General features: G+C 38.8%; 1 protein-coding gene across 1 annotated transcript in view; it reads left to right on the forward strand.

Moving 5' to 3' along the window:
* The window catches only part of LOC120526625 (synaptotagmin-9-like), a 282,035-nt gene extending 268,392 nt beyond the window's left edge, over positions 1–13,643 (forward strand). The window contains exon 7 of the mRNA XM_039749789.1: positions 13,050–13,643. Within this exon, the coding sequence (XP_039605723.1) occupies positions 13,050–13,124 (75 nt within the window). The 3' untranslated portion in view covers positions 13,125–13,643. The remainder of the gene's footprint in view (positions 1–13,049) is intronic.
* The last annotated feature ends 9,075 nt before the right edge of the window (positions 13,644–22,718 follow it).

Below are 22,718 nucleotides of genomic sequence, written 5' to 3' on the forward strand. Positions count from 1 at the left end.
CAGTGTTAATGTTTGTGATGTGACATTTTTTGGAATTACAAACATAGCAAGTGGACGGAATCACAGACAGACACACAGACACTTCTCCTTTTGTTTAAGTGTACTGTATATTTGGCAGTAATAAAGTTTTTTCGAGTGGGCTACTGCTCCTTTTAGGGGGCGATAGCTCTCTAGTTGGAATATGTTCTTTTGTAATTTTTTGTTTTAAGTAACTGAAAACTATATAGATATGATATTAAAATTCGATATCCCTCCCATAGTGATATGGCGGTAAAAATCACATAAGAGAAAATAACTTAGCTTTCTTTACTGACAATTTACACGGCATTAAAGACGGGAAGCCATAGCAAGACAATACCAAGGTGGGAATCTTGATCTCTATGGTCTGCCATTTTTCGTCGGTGCACTGGAAGGCTTTTCAGGACGGATGACGTTATCACCCATCCGTCCGTCGGCTTCAAAATATTTGGCTGATGTCCAAGTCTTTTATACTGGTTCCTCCACGTGCAGGCCCCCACGTCGGCAAATAGTCCATTTGCAAACAAGGAAAGAAGATTTTGTGCTGACTATCCATTCCTCCATCTGTCTTTGTTTATCTTGTCCTATGCTTGGCCCAGCAATTCTAAATAACGAGAGCCCCTGTGTGCTAACTTTGGCCTGGCCTGTACATGTGAATGGATTTATAAAATAATTTTTGTACAGAGCACAGTGACATTAAACTTTTTATCGTGCAGAGAAATGCAGCATGTCGTTTGTGCAAATGAACGTCTCAAGCAGAACAGCACCACTGACCAAGCAATGGTTGTAATCGCGCAGAGAAATGGGGCTGGTGGCGAGTGAAAAAGGGCAGCTGCCTTGCATATGAAAAAGAGATGAGGTGGCCGGTTGTATGGAAATGGAATAAGAAAAGTTAGGCAACACTAGAAGAAGATGTGATTAGTAAGTGGCCTCCTTAGGTACACACAGTATTCCCTATTCTGTCAGCTTATTCTTACTCCTCACCATGTTGTATGAAATACATACAGAGTCAAGCTGGATTGGATTGCTGAGCACTCTTATATATATAAGCTCCAAAAAATGGGCATTTGAAGGGGTGGCATACAATATTCCTGAGAACTGGGGTGCCCCCATACACCCCTGGAGATCAGACCATGGTGTGCCACCATGTTCCAGTTCGCAGAGCACAAACAGAGAACTGCCAATACTGTGTACCAGCTCACTTCAAACCCTGGGCACAACAGAAGCCGGCATGCCTTGGTCAGTTAAAACACTTCCACAGCTCACTAACGAGGTCCCCTAAGGACAGAACATAGAGGAAATGGACACTGTACATAGTATTCTTTCTTTTCACATGTTCTTATCTGTACAATGCTTAAAACGTTCAGTTTATGCCTTTGGACACATAATTGTGAAGCCTGTAGACAACAATACTGTATGTAATAAGTGTATATTGGTTTTGATCTAAACCTTTTAAACAGAGGTGTGACCAGAACATCATGTGTGGGTGGGCATTTGGCTTGTCTCGGGTTGGGGCTAAATAATAATAACAACATAGTTTTATATAACATATAAAAGCAAAAATTGTGGCATAAATCATAACCTATTGTTCAATACAATTAACAGAGGCAATGGAACTTGTATTATTATTTTTTGTGAACAAATATAGAACTACATCTACAAGGTAAATATCAATACAGTCAAATGTATACATATGAGAGCAAGAACAGAAACGTGGCTCATTGTAGTCATTAGGATGGCTATAGGATATCAGTTTCCAGTGTTTAACCTGGATATTATCTACAGGACTAGTCTGCGGTTACTCTTGGCAAATTCTGAAATAAATTCATTCATGTCTAGATTTTCTGTGATGTTTTTCTCATGTGCCAGAATGACTAAATTTCTTTTCCTTGAATGCAGCATTGTTTGGCGGAGTGGAGTGAGAATGCAGTTCAAAGTAGAGAAAGAGCTTTCGCATGCAGCTGAAAACACAGCAATGATGTGTACTGTGACATATAGTGAATGCAACCTAGGGAAGGCCACTTTGTACTGCTGAATGCATTTGCATGCTTCAGAGAGATTAGCATCAGCTGGCAGTTTATTAATCAACATTGCTTTTGCCACAGCAATTTCATTTTGCAAGTTCATGCTGTGCCTGCAAGTGCCTGAAGTGGTTTCAGAAGAGAACGATCAAGAAATAATTCTGATTTTGGCAGGAGAAGCGATGTGGCCCTCAATAATTCAACATTTCTTTGTGAGGATCTTGTCTCCATTTCCACAATAGCTCTATCAAGAATGCTGAACATAGCCCTTTTAAAAGTCTGATTAGGAGCAATTTGTTCATCAGAGTCACCATGCACAAGCGTAGACACGACAATACTATCATCAAGCTGTGAATTAACTTTCTGTTTCCTTTTGAGCAAATTGGTAGACCTACTTTCACACTGAGAGAAATGATCCTCCCAGAATGAGTCGCATCTCATTTCTGTCAGTGTGGCCAGTGAAGCTATCACCACCTCCCCAGCCGTACACAAGTCCACTGCATGTGCCTGTAGAATTGCATTGGCTCGTTTCAGCACATCAAGCACATGAAGGAGGAATTTTCCTGTATTGAAGAAATTCTTGCCTCTATGCAAATGTCAAAAGGGGCAGTGCCAGCCTCTGCTACCTCTGAGAGAAGCCCCCTTATAGCTTCCTCATTGTTGATTTTGTGACATCATAATGACTCGTCCATCATATTTCTAGAAGTCTTGTCAGTGTGGGTGTATTGTATGTGTGTGAAACACAATGTCTGTGACAAAATGTGTTCAATGAATTTGACCAGTCAAAGAACTTCTTAGCCAGAGGTTTTGATTCCATTGCATGTATCACTGCTAAATGGAGCCGGTGGTTGTAGCAGTGTAAATATGGAATGTACTTGTAACAAAGCCTGGACACCACCCCTTGCCCCAGACATCATGACAGAAGCACCATCAAAACACTGACACACTAAATTATCTGGGCTGTAACCTAGCTCAGAGACATGTGACAGAATTTGCTTACAAATATATTCAGCATCAAGCTGATTCAGTTCAATTATGCCAATCAGGTGTTCTTCAGGGATGGAGTTCTGGACAAATCTAATCACTACAGACAAATTCTCAATGTCAAAGCGATCCCTGGCACCATCACTTTTAATGCAAAGTCCAGGAGAGTCAGCTTTTTCATATTTGGTCCTGATATATTTTACCACTATTTTGGCAATAGTCTCAATTATTTCATTTTGAATTACATTGGATGTGTATTTTGCATTGTATGGGATGTATTTTACAGTTCCTGCAAGTTTGGCATCTTTTTTGATTGTGTAATAAAAGAACTTAAAGAAAAGTCCCTCCTCTCCACCTACATGATTGTGACCACGCAGAGCCAGTTCATTGACTGCGAGGAACTGAACGGCCTCCCCAATGCTTTTCACATAATATTTATTCTTTTGTATCTGGGTTGGATCCAGTAGTTGAACTATGCTTTCACCTGTCTCTGCCCGGCGCCGATACTCTTGCCATGCAGACATGGCTCTGACGTGCGGGATACTAGACGCGTGTTTGTGGAAGCCGCCACCGTCTTTTTCTAGAGCTTTTTTCCAATTAGTGTAGCCGTGTTTGGTGACTATGTCCTCGCGGTCCGAATTGGAAACACTAGATTTGCGGCAGGCAAAGCAAAGGCTGGCATTACGGACAACAGGATATTAAAGCCATGGTCGAGACTGATACCAGCTTGCAATAAAACATCAGAGTGTCTTTCCGAATGCGCCCTTGGGATAATTAATTAAAAGCTGGAGGATTGTGTAGGCTTATCAACATCTTTTGGAGTTTCAGTTACCGACGTGGGTGCGCTGTGCTCCATGTCTGCTTTTTAATAAGCCACCTATGCATAGCCTTTGGTGTTACCAACCAGAAAATAAAAGAAGAATGGAACGTATACGCTGTTTTAATTAAAGAATGCGGTCAACAGGTTCAAAACGTGCTGCAAAATGTGCGTCGAAGTGAACTGTGAGCAGCACGGTGCCTGTCTAATCGGAAAGCAACTCAGATTTGAAAATCAAATGTTATTCTTCTTCAGAGTTTTAACTGAAAAGACAGAGCATGTCGCAAGGTGGGCACGGCTTGTCTATGGAGGGGGCAGTGACCACCCCAGCCCCCCCGTGGTCACGCCTCCGCTTTCAAAACATTTAACGGTATGAACTTACAGATCAAAGCATTACATTCAAATGTGACTGAAACTACCACTTTTACAGGGTCTGCTACAGGGTTAAATTATATTTAGACCCCAAAATTCCCATTATTTTGACTAATTACATATAATTCAAAAGAACACAGTTTCCTTTAAAATTATGTTTCGCAATGACCATCAACAAATTCCAAGTCACTGTGAACCAAAACACAAATATATGATAAATTGAACAATAGATGTAGACTGTTGCATAAATTCCTGGCTAATTATTGAAATATTGGCTCCAACAAATTGATTTTAACAGACAAAAACCTCATAACCATTGCTTTTATCTCCAGACATGTTATTGGCAAGATTTTTTTTTATTATTTCCATTTGTGGAGTGAATGAGCAAAATGAATTAAACATAATTGATAAAATCCCATTATCTGAGAGTCTATTTGATAATGAGAAAAATGTAATTATTTTGCAAAGCAAATCAAAACATAGAAAAAAATATTATTATGGTGATCTGTGTTTTTTGTTTTTTTTCCAAGTGAGCAAATGCACACAGCATAGTAAAAAGTCACTTGACTAGAAAGCAACATTTTTTATAATGTTATCAGTGTAATAATATTTAAATCAATATTAAACAAAATGTTCTTGCTTATTTCTTGGAGTGTGCTTGAATTAATTGTTATAAAGGTATACAAATATTACACAAAACTGAGTTAGCATAGACTCATTTAACCTGAATTCAAGGCCATCTGTCTTTTGTCAGATTCACTTCATTCAGTTCAAGGTTGTGAGAACTGGAACCCATCCCAGCACCACTATAATGGGCTAACTCAGAGTCATCGATTAACATTGAACTGACATTCTGGGGATGAAAAGCAGAGTACCCGAGGAGTATCCTTAGAGACACACACTGAAATTCTCCAAGTGTCTTATTCCAATACAGATGACGTATCTGGAAATAATTCCACACAAACAAAGCTTTAATAGAGAGAACATGCTATGTTCTGTAAGAAAGACTGAGTGGCAGGTTATTTTAGGGAGAGGCAGGGGTATTAGGAGGTTATTCTTTATGAGCAAATCAAAAGAATCATTGAGGTGGTAATTAGGGGTCAATACGCAAAGGTGTGTTTTCCTTCACCAGAATCAGTAGCTCTGTTTTGATACAGAAACAGAAATATGGCACCTCAGGGTCCAAGCTCTATTGGCATCATTATTTCAAAAAACATATACTGTACAATTCAGTCCTTTAAAATAATTTGGCAGCATATGTTCTACTAAAGAACACACATACACACATAATTGTTTTAACAAATAAATTATAGTTGTGTAATGGACTGTGATCCCATGCATGCCTTGTACCTGCCTTGAAAGCAGTAATGTTGGGATAGTCTCAGGATCCCTGTGACTCTGAGGTGGATTAATGAGGTTCAGGAAGTGAGTGCATGAATGTGCTATAGTCTGAGGATAAAAAAGTGTTTTTGCTTAATCACAGTCTTTCTCAATTCATTATTTTTTTCTCAAATTTGGCAGTCACTTGACATCCTGCTAGTGATGCATGGTGATGTTTTCCCCACCCACCATCTTAGAACTGCCTTGCTGAGACTTGAGAAAATGCTTTGTTACCTGAATACGCAGCCAGCCAAGGTGAAAAGAACAAGTCATTCAGCATTTTCTCAAGGATTTCTGAAATATGCAGTCTGTGGTGCACCAATAGATTATTCAGTCCTCTCATACAGTGCCATTAAGAGTGAAGTAAAGGATAGCATATGAAATGGGCGAACACCAATAAAATGCTATTTAAAAACTGACATGGGGGACGTCCTTAAAATGATCAAAGTGAGCAAGGCAATCCACTTTAAATTAATTCAATCTCCACTTCTTGCTTTGTGCCTGACCTTAAAGAAGACATTTACAGTACCTATAAAGAGTGTTAAAAGTTTTGACATTTTATTGTTATACAACATTAAATTAGAGTGGATTTTATTTGGCTTTTTTGACACTAACTAACAGAAATAGACTCTTTAAAATCAAAGTGAAAACAGGCCTTTCCAAAGTGATCTAAATTAATTAGAAATAGAAAAACTAAAATAATTGATCACATTAAGTATTTACCCCCTTCAAGTAAGTATTGAGTAGATACACCTTCTGCAGCCATGACAGCCTTGAGACTGTGTGGAGAGATCTCCTTCAGCTTCTAGACACACTAGGCACATCTAGACATTGTCAGGTTGCATGGGGATCATGAGTGAACAGCCTTTTTCACATTCAGCCAATACAATACAATTCAACTTATTATTTTTAAAGCGCTCTTCGCTGTGTGCAGGCGCAAAGCACAGTGAACAATTCTCAGTTAAAATACAAGTATAGATTATCCAGATTACTAAATACAGAACTGGTACACAATTCAGATTTGTTAAAACACACAGAGAACAAGGTAAAAACTGATTAAACATAAATGGAAAACAACAATATCTGCACATTAATGAACTAAGGAGTCAATTAATTGACTAAGGAGGAGATTAAAATTATAAAATAAAAGGTCAATAACAAAGGCCCAGATCTGGGATCATCGGCCAACTTGTCGCTCCTAGGTTTTCTATAGTGGAGTCTGAGCTGACTGTCTAATCAGAAGAGAGAATCTTTTCTTAATCTGAGGCGACTTTTCCACACAGAAGAGCAATGGCACCAAGTGCCATATTCAGATACTGAGAAGAGAAGCAAAATAGAGAAGGGTTAGTAATGGTTTATAAATATGATACTTATTTTTCTGTACTAATAATTACCAAATAGAAATGCAGTATGTACAGCTAATTGTCGGCTCTAATCAGTGTATGCTTAGACTAAAGTAGTAAGTCTTCAGCATTAATTTAAAAGCTTAGATTAAAGGGGAATCTCTTATATTATCCAGCATCCACAAATTGGATTGAGATCTGAACTCTGACTTGGCTACTCCAAGGACGTCATGCATAACACCGTGCGTAGAATTCGCACTATAACATGACATAAGCACAAAAGCGGAAATGTACTTAAACACAAAAAAATCCAGATGCATAAATCTGTGCATTCGCCAACTTCCATGTTCTTCTGCTACATAAATCCCAGTCAACGTGAAAAGTAACGCACGTGCACGCGCCCGCTGTCCCGCCCTGTCTCCTCCTCCTCTTTGAATATGCAAATCAATATAAATAGCCCTTAAGATCAGCCTTCTGTGAAAAGACAATGGCAAAAGTACGAGGGAAAAAAGAAGAATTTCAGCGAATACCATGTGGAGGCAAGGAAAAACTGACTATTTGTTGGTTTAAACAGTGGTATAAACAACAAAAGGAAGTTGATTGACTGACATAGTGTGTCGGAGAAACTCAAAAGATCAAGTTCACAAAGTTGCACAGTGCCCGAAATAAAAAAGAAGTTGTCACATATCAAAGTCGGCATGAAAAGGCGAGTTGTAGCCCACTGTCTGAGTGTCATATGAAAGCTTATTAGGGTACAGAGAAAAAAAAAAGCACGAAATGTCAACTTTAATCTTGAAATTTCCACTTTAATCACGTAGTTTATTTTGTCATTAAAGTAGAACATCATAAAGTTAATCTTGAAATCGTTCAATTTACTAGTTTCTCAAATCCCATCGTAACTAAAGTAGCACGTTAAATGCTTTGTTTTGTATTTGATCTTCTATGTGTGTGAATCACTACGTGCTTCCGGGCTTTCTCTTACTCCGACAGAATATAGAATCCATTACATTCGTAATATTACAGCTCTCTGAATAATTAAAATACTGAGAAGTATACATGATATCATTTTCATGATGATAGGAGTTAAAGCATGTTATTAAACATGGGAACAAGGTGGCGCAGTGATTGTTCATGTCTCACACAAGATGCTTGCTGCGCCATGTGCGACCTTTGATGAAATACTTTATTGCAGAATTACTGTCTCTTTCAAACGTACTAACCCCCAATTACTGTCTTTATTTTTCTTTTTGCAAATACCCAAAAACCGTGAACGAAGTGCCAGCTGCTGGCTAGCGCTGTGGCACTGTGTAGTTAAAGTTAAAGTTTTATCTGTATAATTTAATAACATATTTTGCTGCATTTCATCTTAAAAATGATATCGTCATCATATGTAAATTCGCTCTTTATAAAGTGGCTCAGGTTGTGCAATATTATAACTGTATTGCAAGTTTACAGTGAGGTGATTGTACTTATAAGTACAAACAGTTCTACAAGGAGCACTTGATGGACTGATTGAGTGCTTTTATAGTTCTTGGGATGAAACTATTTCTGAACCGCGAGGTCAGTACAGGAAAGACTCTGAAGCGTTTGTTGGATGAGAGCAGTTCAAATAGCGAATGGCTGAGGCAGCGTGTGCTTGATGCTGTATAATTCTGATAATTCTCTTTCCGATCAGCTGCTGTACAGCTGTGATTCACACTCAGCTACTGTGATATAAATACTCCGAGTGGTGCAGTGAGAGTAATATGGAAAAAGATGATCCGATGTGGCAACCCCTAATGCAAGCAGCTGAAAGAAGAAGAAGAAGAAGAAGGTGCAGTGAGATTAACAACGCTAAAGCAGTTATGATATTTGGAATAGTTTAACCATTCTGTGGACCGTTATATTGTTGTTACAGGTTAATTACCATCAGATGCATTAAACTAATAAGCAATATGCAGTTAATTTCAGTGTATTTATAAAGCCGCGTCAGGGATGTGGATCTGAAAAAGAAAGATAAACCACACAGGAACAGTAGCACTGCTTTGACACTGGGTGCCGCCAGTCTGCAAAACCGAGTGGAGAACTTGCGTACAACAGGCTATGAGCTACTGCGGAAATGTGCATGGCTTTACGGCAAGTTTAGGTTTTATACATCGCGATTTGAACGTGGAAACGTTCTTATGCAACATTTCTGTGCATACGCACTGTTTATACATGAGGCCCCAGGACATTAAGATTGTTGTTTTTCAGCCATTCTTGTGTAACTTCGGCTTTATGCTTGGGGTTCTTTTCTTGCTGGAAAACAAAGCTCCAAGACTACAGGTTTATTGGAGATTACATCTGGTTTTCTTCCAGGATTTCCATTGTAAATGATCCACACAACACATGAAAAGAGGTTTGGGGGCAGCCACCCATATACTTGCAATTGGCTGCCAAAGTTGTAGCAAAATGGTGGTTCAAATGATACAAATCAGTCCATAATAAAGAACACTGCAAACAGGCAGACATGGTGGTTATATAGTGGGATCACGGGAAATTATGTCATCAGTACCTACTGACACATAACAAAACCTCCACATACAATGTTTCGTTCATCTCTAATTATGCAAGACATCAAGGTTTTTGTTCCTTTAGACCCAAAAAAAACCCCTAATTTATAGACCATTTGTGTAAATCATTACATTTTTTAACTCCCCTAATTATTTTCTTGAATCCATCTCCTGGCTAGAGTTTTTTAATCATTTTTTTCACAAAGTTGCTTGGAATGTTCTTTTGTCTTCATTGTGTAGGTCAGGCTACTATACTGACACCACAAGCCGGCCCAAAAAGTTTGGTTGCATTTATACTATACTTTAAGTTGATGCAGCATTCTCATCTCCTAAGCAAAGTGAGGAAGCAATGAAAAGGGCAAATGAAATGCTAGGTTATACTTCTAAAACTTCTGAATATAAATCAAGACACATTATGGTCAGAATATGTAATGCATTATTAAATTATTGGGTGCAATTCTAGTCACCACATTATGTAAAATACACAGCAGCACTTGAAGTTGTACAGAGGAGAGAGACGAAGAGACTCGTGTATAAATGGTGTGTACGAACAAAAATGTTGCGTATGCCCGTTTCCACGCTCACTTCGGGATATATAAAAACTAAATTTGGCGTAAAGCCATGCACATTTTTACGGTACGGTTCCCGTTATTTTGCTTGGTTTTGCAAACTGGTAGTACCCAGTTTCAAAGCAGTGCTACTGTTTCGGTGGTCTGCTTTTCTTTTTTAGATTCACATCTATGATGTGGATTTTATCAAATATACCAAAATTAATTGCATATCATTTACAAATTTAATTCACTTGATTGTAATCATTCTGTAACAATGTAATTGTGCACAGAATGACCAAACTATCCCAATTACCATGGCTGCTTTAGTGTTAATAGAAGACATTGCAACTGGAAGAATTAAAAGAGAAAGCGTATTTACAGATGATGATGACTGGCATTTATGTCAATTTTGATTTCTAAGAGCTATCCTCTTGGAGCGGTGTGCTGAACTAGCACCAGCTTTACAAAGGCTTTGAGTAATTGTGTTCTACCTGCTCCTTTGAAAATACTGCCCACTCTCAGGTTTTTAGCCACAGGAGCTTTTCAATGTGAACTTGATGACAATCAGGTATTTCACAAACATCGCTGAGTCGCACCATGCCAGCTGTATAGGATAGTATTATCCGCTTATCATCCAGATATTTAAAATTTGCTCAATTTGCAGCAACATCCAGTTTTCCAAATGTAATCGGAGTGGTCAGCTACATGCAAATTGTTATTACAACAGTGCTGGACAAGTTACATCAGTCAGGGAATGAATCACCAAAGAATGAGCTGGCATTACATCATATATAGCTATAAAAATGGCAGCTCTGCACATTTTTAGGTGCTTTTTCCAACTAGTGCAGCAAAAGGCAAGCAGTCCTTTTAAGGATAGTGAGTCACCTCAAAGTAAAGAGCAGAGAATCAATCCGTTGTGGCACTCAGTGCCATTGCTACGCTACAAAGGCACCTTCAGAGAATGAATTTGCTTATGTAAATAGAAAGCATTTCCACTCTATTAATGTGCTGCTCTATAGTCCACAGAAAGTGTGTCGCAGTGTGCAAGCATGTACCTGAAGAGATGCGCTATGATGAACCTGACCCAGGCCCACCAAATGATCAGCCAAGTCGGACAGCGTTACAACTTCATTTGAATGTAATTAACAGAATGTAAAAACAGGTAATTAGATGCAACGTTTATTTTTTAACCAATTCATTTAATTTGTGGTCAATATCACATAGTATAGCCCTTATATTCCTTAGTACATTGGCCACATCTCTTACAGCATCCACTATTGCATTTTCTGACTCCCAAACAGAGCCCATCAGCACACAGCCAGATGGCTTCCCAACGGTTACCTGAGGTAGAGGTGTGTGAACAGCCAGTGCCTGAAGATGTGCTTGGCACAGCAGCACCATCACCGCCTAAGAATCGCATGGGGGTCAGCTTTTGTAATATTGTCTGAAACAGAATGAACAGGCAGTGGGCTGTGACTCGCCTTGTCGCATCAACTGTGCTATCTGACCACTTTTTTTTTTAATTTCAAGTACTGTGCGACTTTCTGAACTGGAACTTTGGAGTGTCTCCGCCATACTTTTGTTGCTAATAGTACTGTGTAAGCCAACAAGTAGTATGGTTTTCCTTGCCTTCACTTCGCAATCACTGAAATTCTTCTTTTTTCACATACCTTTTCCATTGTTTCTTAACCATACAGTGAATGGAAGGTGATATTTACATTGATTTGCATATTAAAATATGTAAAATTCTGGGAGGAGTCAGTGTAGGGCTTTGTGCGTGTGCATGTGTGTTAAATTTTACGTTAGTTTGGATTTGTAAAGTGAAAGTGCATGAATCTTGCCATATGCACAGATTTATGCATCTGGGTTTTTTGTGCTTATGCACATTTCCACTTTTGCCTGTACGCCATTTTTTAGTATGAATTCTATGCACGTTGTTATACATGAGGCCCCAGGACTTAAGGACGTGTCCTAGACTGACAGACACAGAAAGTTCAACCACCATGGGGAGATTGCATGGGGACCTAATTCAGATCTTGAAAATTTACAAAGGCATTAATAAAATGGATCCCACAGAATACTCTCAGCTAAACAGGAAATCGCATACTCGAGGACACTGGTGGAAATTAAGAAGAAGTGCAATTAAAGTTGAAACCACAAAGACCTTAACACAAAGAGTTATTGAAATCTGAAACAAACTATCAAGTCAGCTAATTTAAGCTAAAACCTTGACAACCTTTAAGAAGTATGGGACAGCTTAGCTATCACCTATACGAATTAGCTTAAATGTATTGAATAGTTTCTTCTAATTTGTCAAAATTTCTTATGTGGTTAAATTGGTGGAAAAAATTAAAGGCTTTGCTTGGTTGCAATTTTCAGGTCCCCAGCCTCCGTGAGTTCCTTACCTCTGCTTAGCTAGCAAATGAGAAAACAACTTAACGGATTTAGATTGGGTTTTTTTCTACAATTTGCTTGAACATTCTGGTTGATTTTGCTACTTTTCTCATCACGCTAAGAATCATGGTTCACTTGCAGGAGCGATGTATTCGCATCAATCCGAGACAGAGGGTGCGGGCCAAGGGGAGGGAGAAGAATGACGTCAGGAGTGGGGAGCCAGGTGGGGCCCTCCTCACTGTCCTGTTTCATTATTACGTGAGCGGAGCTGCGGGGGACGGCTAGTATAATATAAAGCTAACACAGTGGTGAGTGAGGAACCCAGTAAGTGAATATGTGGTCTTATAGAACTGGCCATAGATAGTTGCCCAACCTTGGCTTACTCTGCCCCTTTTATTGTTTAGTAAAGTATACACATTAAAATTAAAGAGGAAACCAATCTTTTCTTTCTCCTTAAATGCCATAAACATCACTTTCTCCCTCTGTACTGAAAATAAACATAAACTGTTGGCATTTAAGGAATCCTCGTGTATGTTCGTTTGCTGGGATGGCCATAGTATGTTTATTATGTGTACCTGTTTGTTGTGTCTGTGGTTTGTTTAAAAAATGTTAACACAAATCTCTTTTTACTTTTTTAGTGGGTAGGACAAGGAACAGGAACAGGAAGCCAAGGAGGATCATGCAATTCTCTTAAAGCCCCTCCTTCACCCTAAGAGAGACCACAACAGACTGAGAGTTGCACAGCAAGAGAGTAAAAATGAAGTTCGATACTTTAAGAATTGTGGGAAGAGCTTATGAATTGATTATAGTTGTATGGTGACCAATTGTGTATGTTGAACAAAACTTGAAGACTTTTCTCTATGCCTACATGAGTTTCGTTTTTTGTTCAGTTGCATGCTGAGTGTTTATAAATTTTATACTCAGTTATGAAACAGTAAATAAACAGAAAAACTTCCCAACTCCTCACAAAGCTAAAATGTTGCAGGTAATGTGAGAACATTCAAAGTGCATCTTAAATAGCAGTATTTTATGTTTTAAAGACATCTGTGTGTAGCACATGTTAAAAAGCACTAATTTTATTTTTAAATAGTGCATGTTTAAGTGAAGTATTCTAATGCAATTTTTTTTTCTTGTTTCTGTTATGAGAATAAAAGGTGTGAAATTGCAACTAATATTAACCTCTTAGCAAACTACTGTGATTTATTATTTTTAGATATATTGTAGCATTTAAAAAGTCCTCTAAATTCTTCTAAATAAAATTTTATATATAAAATGCATTTGAGCTTCAATTACAAAAGAAAGTAGACAATGCCCGGACAATTCACATATCCATTTTCAAGACTTTTTGTTTTGGCGATGATCACAAGATGAGCAGGGCATTCCAGATTTCTCTTTCACTAAGAAAAGATTCAAATTCTTCCCAGGGATTCCAAGACAGCTGTGACATATAATTCCTTTAGCTTGACCTGGATTTATCATGTGGTCTATTCCCAGTGAAATGTGTCAGGTAAGGAGGCACCTAGGAAGCATCCTTAACACAGACCAACACCAACATAATCAGACCTCAAGTGTTATGCTTTGGATTGCGTCTGCTACAGTGTGTGATTTCCACATTTTAAATATTCTCAGTATAAAAGGTGGCAGGATATGACTCTTGGACTTTAGATCTGTTATTTGCGTTGAGACATTGAAGTTTTTACAGTTCTTATAAACTGAGTTGACCTGACAGCGTGCAATGCCTTGTTAGTACAAAAATAGCTTTGTTCTTGTTTCTTGAGGATGTCCAGCCAGAGACTCCTTAGTGATGAAGTGGCTTATAGTCGAATAATGCATGTTATACACTCACCTAAAGGATTATTAGGAACACCTGTTCAATTTCTCATTAATGCAATTATCTAATCAACCAATCACATAGCAGTTGCTTCAATGCATTTAGGGGTGTGGTCCTGGTCAAGACAATCTCCTGAACTCCAAACTGAATGTCAGAATGGGAAAGAAAGGTGATTTAAGCAATTTTGAGCGTGGCATGGTTGTTGGTGCCAGACGGGCTGGTCTGAGTATTTCATCTGCTCAGTTACTGGGATTTTCACGCACAACCATTTCTAGGGTTTAGAAAGAATGGTGTGAAAAGGGAAAAACATCCAGTATGTGGCAGTCCTGTGGGCGAAAATGCCTTGTTGATGCTAGAGGTCAGAGGAGAATGGGCCGACTGATTCAAGCTGATAGAAGAGCAACTTTGACTGAAATAACCACTCGTTACAACCGAGGTATGCAGCAAAGCATTTGTGAAGCCACAACATGCACAACCTTAAGACGGATGGGCTACAACAGCAGAAGACCCCACCGGGTACCACTCATCTCCACTACAAATAGGAAAAAGAGGCTACAATTTGCACGAGCTCACCAAAATTGGACAGTTGAAGACTGGAAAAATGTTGCCTGGTCTGATGAGTCTCGATTTCTGTTGAGACATTCAAATGAGACAGAATTTGGCGTAAACAGAATGAGAACATGGATCCATCATGCCTTGTTACCACTGTGCAGGCTGGTGGTGGTGTTGTAATGGTGTGGGGGATGTTTTCTTGGCACACTTTAGGCCCCTTAGTGCCAATTGGGCATCGTTTAAATACCACAGGCTACCTGAGCATTGTTTCTGACCATGTCCATCCCTTCATGACCACCATGTACCCATCCTCTGATGGCTACTTCCAGCAGGATAATGCACCATGTCACAAAGCTCAAATCATTTCAAATTGGTTTTTTGAACATGACAATGAGTTCACTGTACTAAAATGGCCCCCACAGTCACCAGATCTCAACCCAATAGAGCATCTTTGGGATGTGGTGGAACGGGAGCTTCGTACCCTGGATGTGCATCCCACAAATCTCCATCAACTGCAAGATGCTATCCTATCAATATGGGCCAACATTTCTAAAGAATGCTTTCAGCACCTTGTTGAATCAATGCCACGTAGAATTAAGGCAGTTCTGAAGGTGAAATGGGGTCAAACACTGTATTAGTATGGTGTTCCTAATAATCCTTTAGGTGAGTGTAGACATTGAGGGAAATCTAAGCACTGCAGGCACCTCCCAAGATGTTCAATAGGTTATTCCTGTCAATGGAAAGACACATAATCAGAGATGTTGGTTGAATAGAAACTTGAATGTATGGCATTTTTGATTCAGAGGTTCTCTTGGATTGCCATACTACTTGTCATCTGATAGACAGTAGGACCACCAAACTTTGGGAACTCTTATTTTGACCACATGTAATAGTGATATTGCTCTATCAGTCACTGCACTTACTTCTTTGTTGACAATTGCAGCATATATCAGAAAATAAATAACAAATTTTATACAACCACGGATTCTTATGACTTTATAGGTACCAAGCAGTTGTACAAGTTTAACTGGTATCCTGTTCTCTCCTATCTCTACTTGTGAAGAAGTCCATAAAATACTTAAAGACCTCTAAAGAGCAACTGGAGGAAGCAGCTCTGTTCTTTTCCAATAAAGAACCATGAACTTATACATGGAGATGCTGAATCATTCCCTGGAGATCACATTGAGATAAGGCAAGAAGGATAACAATGCAAAACAAGATGGATGCCACTATCAAAACAACTGAGCTGTATAGTTCATAAAAACTACTAACAAGGCATAACCTTCATGGATTCCAACATTCATTATTAATGAAATCAAGTTACACAGTTCTTCCAATGAAAATACAGGGGCATAATGGTACACAGGAGAAACTTTAGCCCATCATACTGTAACCAAACTATTTGCAAGACATTTCAGTATATGTGATGTTTGAAAGTCTATAAATGCCCAGGCTTAGAAAACTCTCATGATTTGTCAAATATCTGTGCATGGAAACAAAGCTTGTCATTTCTTGCAAGCCTGTTAGAGAATTCATGTTTTTCCTGATAGACCTCAACTATGGGGAGTAACTTGATTTGTAGAATTGTTGTTATTTTTATTTTTTTGTTTTTTATTTTTTTAAGCATTTTTATTAATTTTGTTAAAATCAAATGACATTCCATACAAGTAGGTCAAGTTTAACAAAACTAGGCTAGAAACAAATCAACCCCCACCCATGAGAAATAGAACTAGGCAAGCAGAATAAAACTTAAAACTAGTAAAAATAAGTAAATAGATAAATTAATAAATAAATAAAAATAAATAGAATAAAAAAGAGGGGGTGGAATCCACTTCCTCAATTTAAATGCTTATTCTAAAATATTTCTGATTAGTTCTTGCCAGGTTTTGAAAAAACTTAGTCAGAAGTAGAATAATTTGGGGTCAACACAGATAAGCTATATTTGCATTCTGCGGACAAGATAGGAAATGGGCTAAAGAAAATGCAACGCTTGACACTTTTTTTTTTTTAAATCTGATTAAAATATTTAATTGTCAGATCTGACCAGACATACCTGCAACTGTGTGAACATCTCCAGCCCTTATCAGTCAAGCTGGTTCAAGTCTTATTAGTAATATATTTAACGTGGAGCCCACATAATTTGTAAGCATTACACTTTATCCCACAGTCCTCTGTCTTTCCATAAAAATGTGGTTCGTGGTACATAATGTTGTGCCTTTTTTCTTCACTCCTTTTGTGACTTTTCACCAAATAAAATCCATCCAGTTTGACCAAGGTTGGGCGCATGCACTGATACAGCCACCACACAACGGACCACCCAGATTGGGACTGACTGCAACTGGTGACACCTCAGCACCACACTGGAACAATGTGAGGTTTCTTAGAGTGGCTGGAGTGCCAGTCCTGCCACCAACCCCCATGTTTTTCCTGCATGGCTGGGTGCAGTTTAACGTCATACCCTGGACGGAGCAACTGCAGGTTAAGGGCCTTGAAATACTTCATGCAGTCAGACCAATTGGTTTGCCGTTTGCTGCTCAGAGCAACTCTTGGCAGGTGCTCACCGTTTCCCCAGGAGCAGTTTATGAGACCCCATTCACCAAAATATTCAGATCTTCCCTGAAACTCCACCTTTACTGTTTCGCATCTTAGATCTTTTTTTTTTCTGTGTTTAGCAATATTCTTAAGAAGTCAAGCAAAATGATACCTTTTATTGGCTAACTAAAAAGATTACAATATGCAGGCTTTCGAGGCAACTCAGGCCCTTTCTTCAGGCAAGATGTAATACAGAGACTGGAGTTCCCTGTGTTTATATACACACACCAAGACAAGAAACAACACTGGTACATCTTGAAATGAGAAATCTTAAATGTAAAAAATTAGTAGATTCCTTCAGGCTAGGGTCTATTTAACAAGTGATAGAAGAACAATGTATGGTCAAGATCTTTGGATAAGATAACTGTCCAACAAAGTCTTTTGAAGTTTCTGATGAGTTTTTCAAAACAATGTGGGTCTGTAGACAGGTTGTCTGTGTTAGTCTGAGAGATGCAAACAATTCTCATATCTGTCCATAAAACTCTTGTCTCTATTCAAACCATATTCCATTCATCATCCAACCCGCTATATCCTAACTACAGGGTCACAGGGGTCTGCTGGAGCCAATCCCAGCCAACACAGGGCGCAAGGCAGGAAACAAACCCCAGGAAGGGCGCCAGCCCAACGCAGGGCACACACACACATACACACACACTAGGGACAATTTAGGATTGCCAATGCACCTAACCTGCATGACTGACCTAACCTATGCAGACATGGGGAGAACATGCAAATTCCACACAGGGAGGACCCAGGAAGCAAACCCGGGTCTCCTAACTGCGAGGCTGCAGCGCTACCCACTGCGCTACCATGCCACCCTCAAACCATGTTTTGATGTATTAAATTTTAGCATGAGTTTAACTTCCCATTCTTTTCTCTCTTGCTGTGTATTGAAGTTGCCCATAAGCACTGTGACTTTAAAGTCCCTCTCACAGTGTCCATGGCTGTTGAAGTGGGCCGCTACAGGAACATCTGTGTTGCCACGTTTAATGTGGAATCTGTGTAAATTCATTCTCTGGTGGAGTGTTTGTCCAGTTTCCCCCAGATAGAGTGCAGTGTCAGGACATTTCATGGAGAGAATTAGGTAGACCACATTAGATGATCTGCAGGAAAATGATCCCTTTATATGATGTTCAAGTCGGCAGTGTGGTATAACTATACAGTCTGTATTGTAATGTGGGCACATGTTTTAACTTTTCTGTAGGCAGAGAGATGTGCCATTTTGTGTTGGTTCACTTGGGGAGCTTCGGACAATTAGTTGCTGAAGGTTTGGTGGTTGTCTGTATGCCAGGAGGGGAGGTTCAGGAAATACATTTTTTAGTGTTTGGTCGCTGTTTTGCATTGGGTGAAGTTCTTTTATAATTTTTCAAAGTGTTTCAAGATGTGGGTTGTAGGTGATAACAAGGGGGATGCGGTTCTTGTTGTCTTTGTTTTTATATTCCAGACGGTTGTCTCTGGGTATGGCAGTAGCTCTTCTCATTTGAGTGTCTGTTGTTTTGGGGGTATAACCTTGTCTGATGAAATCTTGTCTGAGCTCCTGCAGTTTTTTATCCTGGTCTGTTGGGTCCGAGCAAATACGATTGTATCGAATTGCTTGGCTAAAAATAATGGAGCGCCTTATATGCTTGGGGTGAAAGCTATCACTTCTTAGGTAGGTCCGTCTGTCTGTTGGTTTGTGAAAAACAGAAGTTACAAGGGTGTTGCCTTTCAGTTGAACGGTGGTGTCAAGGAAGCTGACTTCTGTTTTTGAGTAATTCAGCTTCAGCTTTATGTTGGGGTGAAAAGAATTATAAAATAAATATGTAACGGAGATACAACATTGGCTTTAAGATGCACAGTGGCATGAAATCTTCCTCCAATTTTGCCATAAATAGGTTTGCATAGTGAGGTGCAAACCGACAGCCCATTGCAGTCCCCATTTGTTGCAAATAGCAATCTTGTCCAAAAGAGAATAGATTATGTGTCAGAGTGAATTTTATCATTTCTATTACTGACTTTTGTGGGTAAATCATGTTGTCTGAGGTACGTTTCACATGCCAATATGCCATCATCGTGGGGGATGTTTATGTAATGTGCCTCAACATCCATTGTGGCCAGTAAGGTTCCCTCAGGTAAGTGGCCTAAAGCCAAAGTCAGTGGTGTCCTGGATGTAGATGGTTGTGTTGCGGGCGAGGAGTTTAAGGATGTGCTCCACCCAACCTGAAACATTTTCTGTAAGGGAGCCAATTCCTGAGATGATAGGCCTTCCTGGGTTCCCTTCTTTGTGGATTTTAGGAAGCATGTAGAAGTAACCCATTTTGTGGTTCTCAAGGTTAAACTGTTAAACTGTTTACACGATCCCTGATGTCAAGAGGAAAGCTACTTACTATCTTTTTTAGTTCCTTTTTGTAAAGATCTATTGGGTATTCTTGTAGTTTGTAATAATGCATAGTATTGGACAATTGTCTTTGTGCCTCCTGTATATAATCTGATGTGTTCATGATAACTAAAGCACCCCCTTTGTCTGCTGGTTTGATAATGATTTCTGTATTTTCCCTTAGTGAATGTATGGCTCTCTGCTCATCCTCAGTAATGTTTTCTATCCAATTTTGCTGCCAGTTTAAGATCCCTGTTTTCACTCTCTGTCGGAAGCAGTCTATATAATTATCCAGGGTGGAGTTTCTGCCAGCTTCTGGTGTCCATGTGGATTTATTGGTGGGGTTGTTGTAACTGCTTGTTGTTGGTTCTTGTGTGCTACTGTTTTCTTTCTTTATAGTTATACCACACTGCCGACTAGAACTTCACATAAAGGGATCATTTTCCTGCAGATCATCTAATGTGGTCGACCTAATTCTCTCCATGAAATGTCCTGACACTGCACTCTATGTGGGAGAAACTGGACAAACACTCCACCAGAGAATGAATTTGCACAGATTCCACATTAAACGTGGCAACACAGATGTTCCTGTAGCGGCCTACTTCAACAGCCATGGACACTGTGAGAGGGACTTTAAAGTCACAGTGCTTATGGGCAACTTCAAAACACAGCAAGAGAGAAAAGAATGGGAAGTTAAACTCATGCTAAAATTTAATATATTACAGCATGGCTTGAATAGAGACAGGAGTTTTATAGCCAGGTATGAGGACTGTTTGCATCTCTCAGACTGACACAGACAACCTGTCTACAGACCCACATTGTTTTGAAAAACTCATTACAGACTTGAAAAGACTTTGTTGGACAGTTATCTTATCCAAAGATCTTGACTATACATTGTTCTTCTATCACTTGTTAAATGAACCCTAGCCTGAAGGAATCTATTAATTTTTTACATTTAAGATTTCTCATTTCAGGATTTACCAGTGTTGTTTCTTGTCCTGGTGTGTGGATATAAACACAGGGAACTCTAGTTTCTGGATTACATCTTGCCTGAAGAAGGGGCCTGAGTTGCCTCGAAAGCCTGCATATTGTAATCTTTTTAGTTAGCCAATAAAAGGTGTCATTTTGCTTGACTTTTCTCTACATTCATAATGGCTAACACGGTACAACACCCTAGTATTACAGACAATATGCTTAAAAAATTCTTGAAAAGTATCATTCCAGTGTTGTTTCTGCTGTGCTGCCCGTTAGCTCTTAATTTTATTTTGCATTCATTTAATTGCTTTAGATTTGATTTTATTGCCTACTAATTTGCAGTCTGACTATTTCGCTGTGATTTCCTTTAGTTTAATTTTATTTTAATTTACATTGGTGTCTTGTGTTGTTTTGTATTGTATTCTTGTTTGCTTTGTAAAGCACTCAGTAACGGTGTTCACTGTGAAAGGTGCTATTTAAAATAAAGACTGATTAACAGATCTATCAATCTGACCTGACTGTTGACAAATGGATTGCTTGCCTTTATAAGTGGTTGTTGGCTAACTGGAATTATGATTTTTTATTTACAAATTATACATTCAAAAAAGTATCTTTTAAATGATTCCTGCTCTTTCTTATTATTTTATACACCAAAAAAGATACATATACAATATCAGAATATTTGGCAAGGCATGGCAATGATAACAAGAACAATTGAGAATGCATATTTAGGGAGATTACAGAAAATAGTAAAATTGCATTTAGTGCCAAGAGTAAATGGAAAAAAAAATATCTACAAAAAAAAAGTTCATTGAGGGAGGATAGGATCTGAAAAATCTGTAGAAGTAGAGTAGCAGAGTAGAGTGGCGGCAGGCTTAGGCAGTCGTTATGCTGTTTGTTAGCGATTCATAAATTGAGTCTTTAACGAGAGACAGAACATCATTAGACTGGTCTGATAGTTTGGGTGAAAGTGTAAAGATCATTAAACTGCTTGGAAATAGGCACTGAGATCCAGTGAACGTATTTTTAATTTTCTGGCAGGAGCTGGACAGTTATTAGGAAAACCAAAACAGGACCAACACTTAATGAAGGGTATTCGGAATGACCAGGGGACTCATGTATAAAACCTTGCTTAAGCTCCATAATAAAATTTGGCTTATGCTTAAAAATGCAAATTTGGTGTACACCCATAAAAAAATCAGATTTATAAAACCATACATACGCCACATCCCATGCCAAGTTCCTTCATAAATCTCTAATCAACTTATAATTATGTACTTCTGCACACTATTTTAGCTACTCCACATCACCTCTTGCCAGTAACCATATATATGGTGTGAAAACACCTTTTTAGAACATTGATGACACAATCATCACTGTATATTGATTGAATGGAAGTGCTTTCTGTTTACAAAAGCAAATTCCTTCTGTTATGGTGCCTTTATCACTATATGTCTGCATTCAATTGTGCAAATTACATTAGGAAAGTCAACAGCTGTTGCAAACTGCATTCTGATCTTCGTTTGCTCCCCCTGACAGTAGGGAAATTGGATGTATGTGGGTAGCATCTTAAATTTACCATCCCATATGGACGGCATAACACGGCTTAGGGATGAATGTGCAACTTCCAGCCAGTTAGCCAGTTCACGCAAAAAATGCCTGTCTTCAAAATACCCTATGATTGTTAAAACCTGCATTGGATCATAGGTTGCATGATTTTAGTGTGATGTACACAACTCCAACAGGACAGCTCTGAGAAGTCTAAATCAGCTAAGAAACTACTCATCATGTGTCAAAAAATCATTGTAATCTCTAAAAAGTGCTCCTAGCATAGACTGCCACTGGCGATATACTCAAAAACAGCTAACACTGTCTTTACCAACATTGTCATCACATACATCATACCCTTTATATAGACAAAACAGATATTCGACACACTAAGGCAATTAGCATTAAGCATATGCATTAGGCATTATTACCAACATTGAAGAGAGCTATATT

The sequence above is a fragment of the Polypterus senegalus genome, chromosome 1, assembly GCF_016835505.1.
Source record: "Polypterus senegalus isolate Bchr_013 chromosome 1, ASM1683550v1, whole genome shotgun sequence".
NCBI classification, from domain to species: Eukaryota; Metazoa; Chordata; class Cladistia; order Polypteriformes; family Polypteridae; genus Polypterus; species Polypterus senegalus.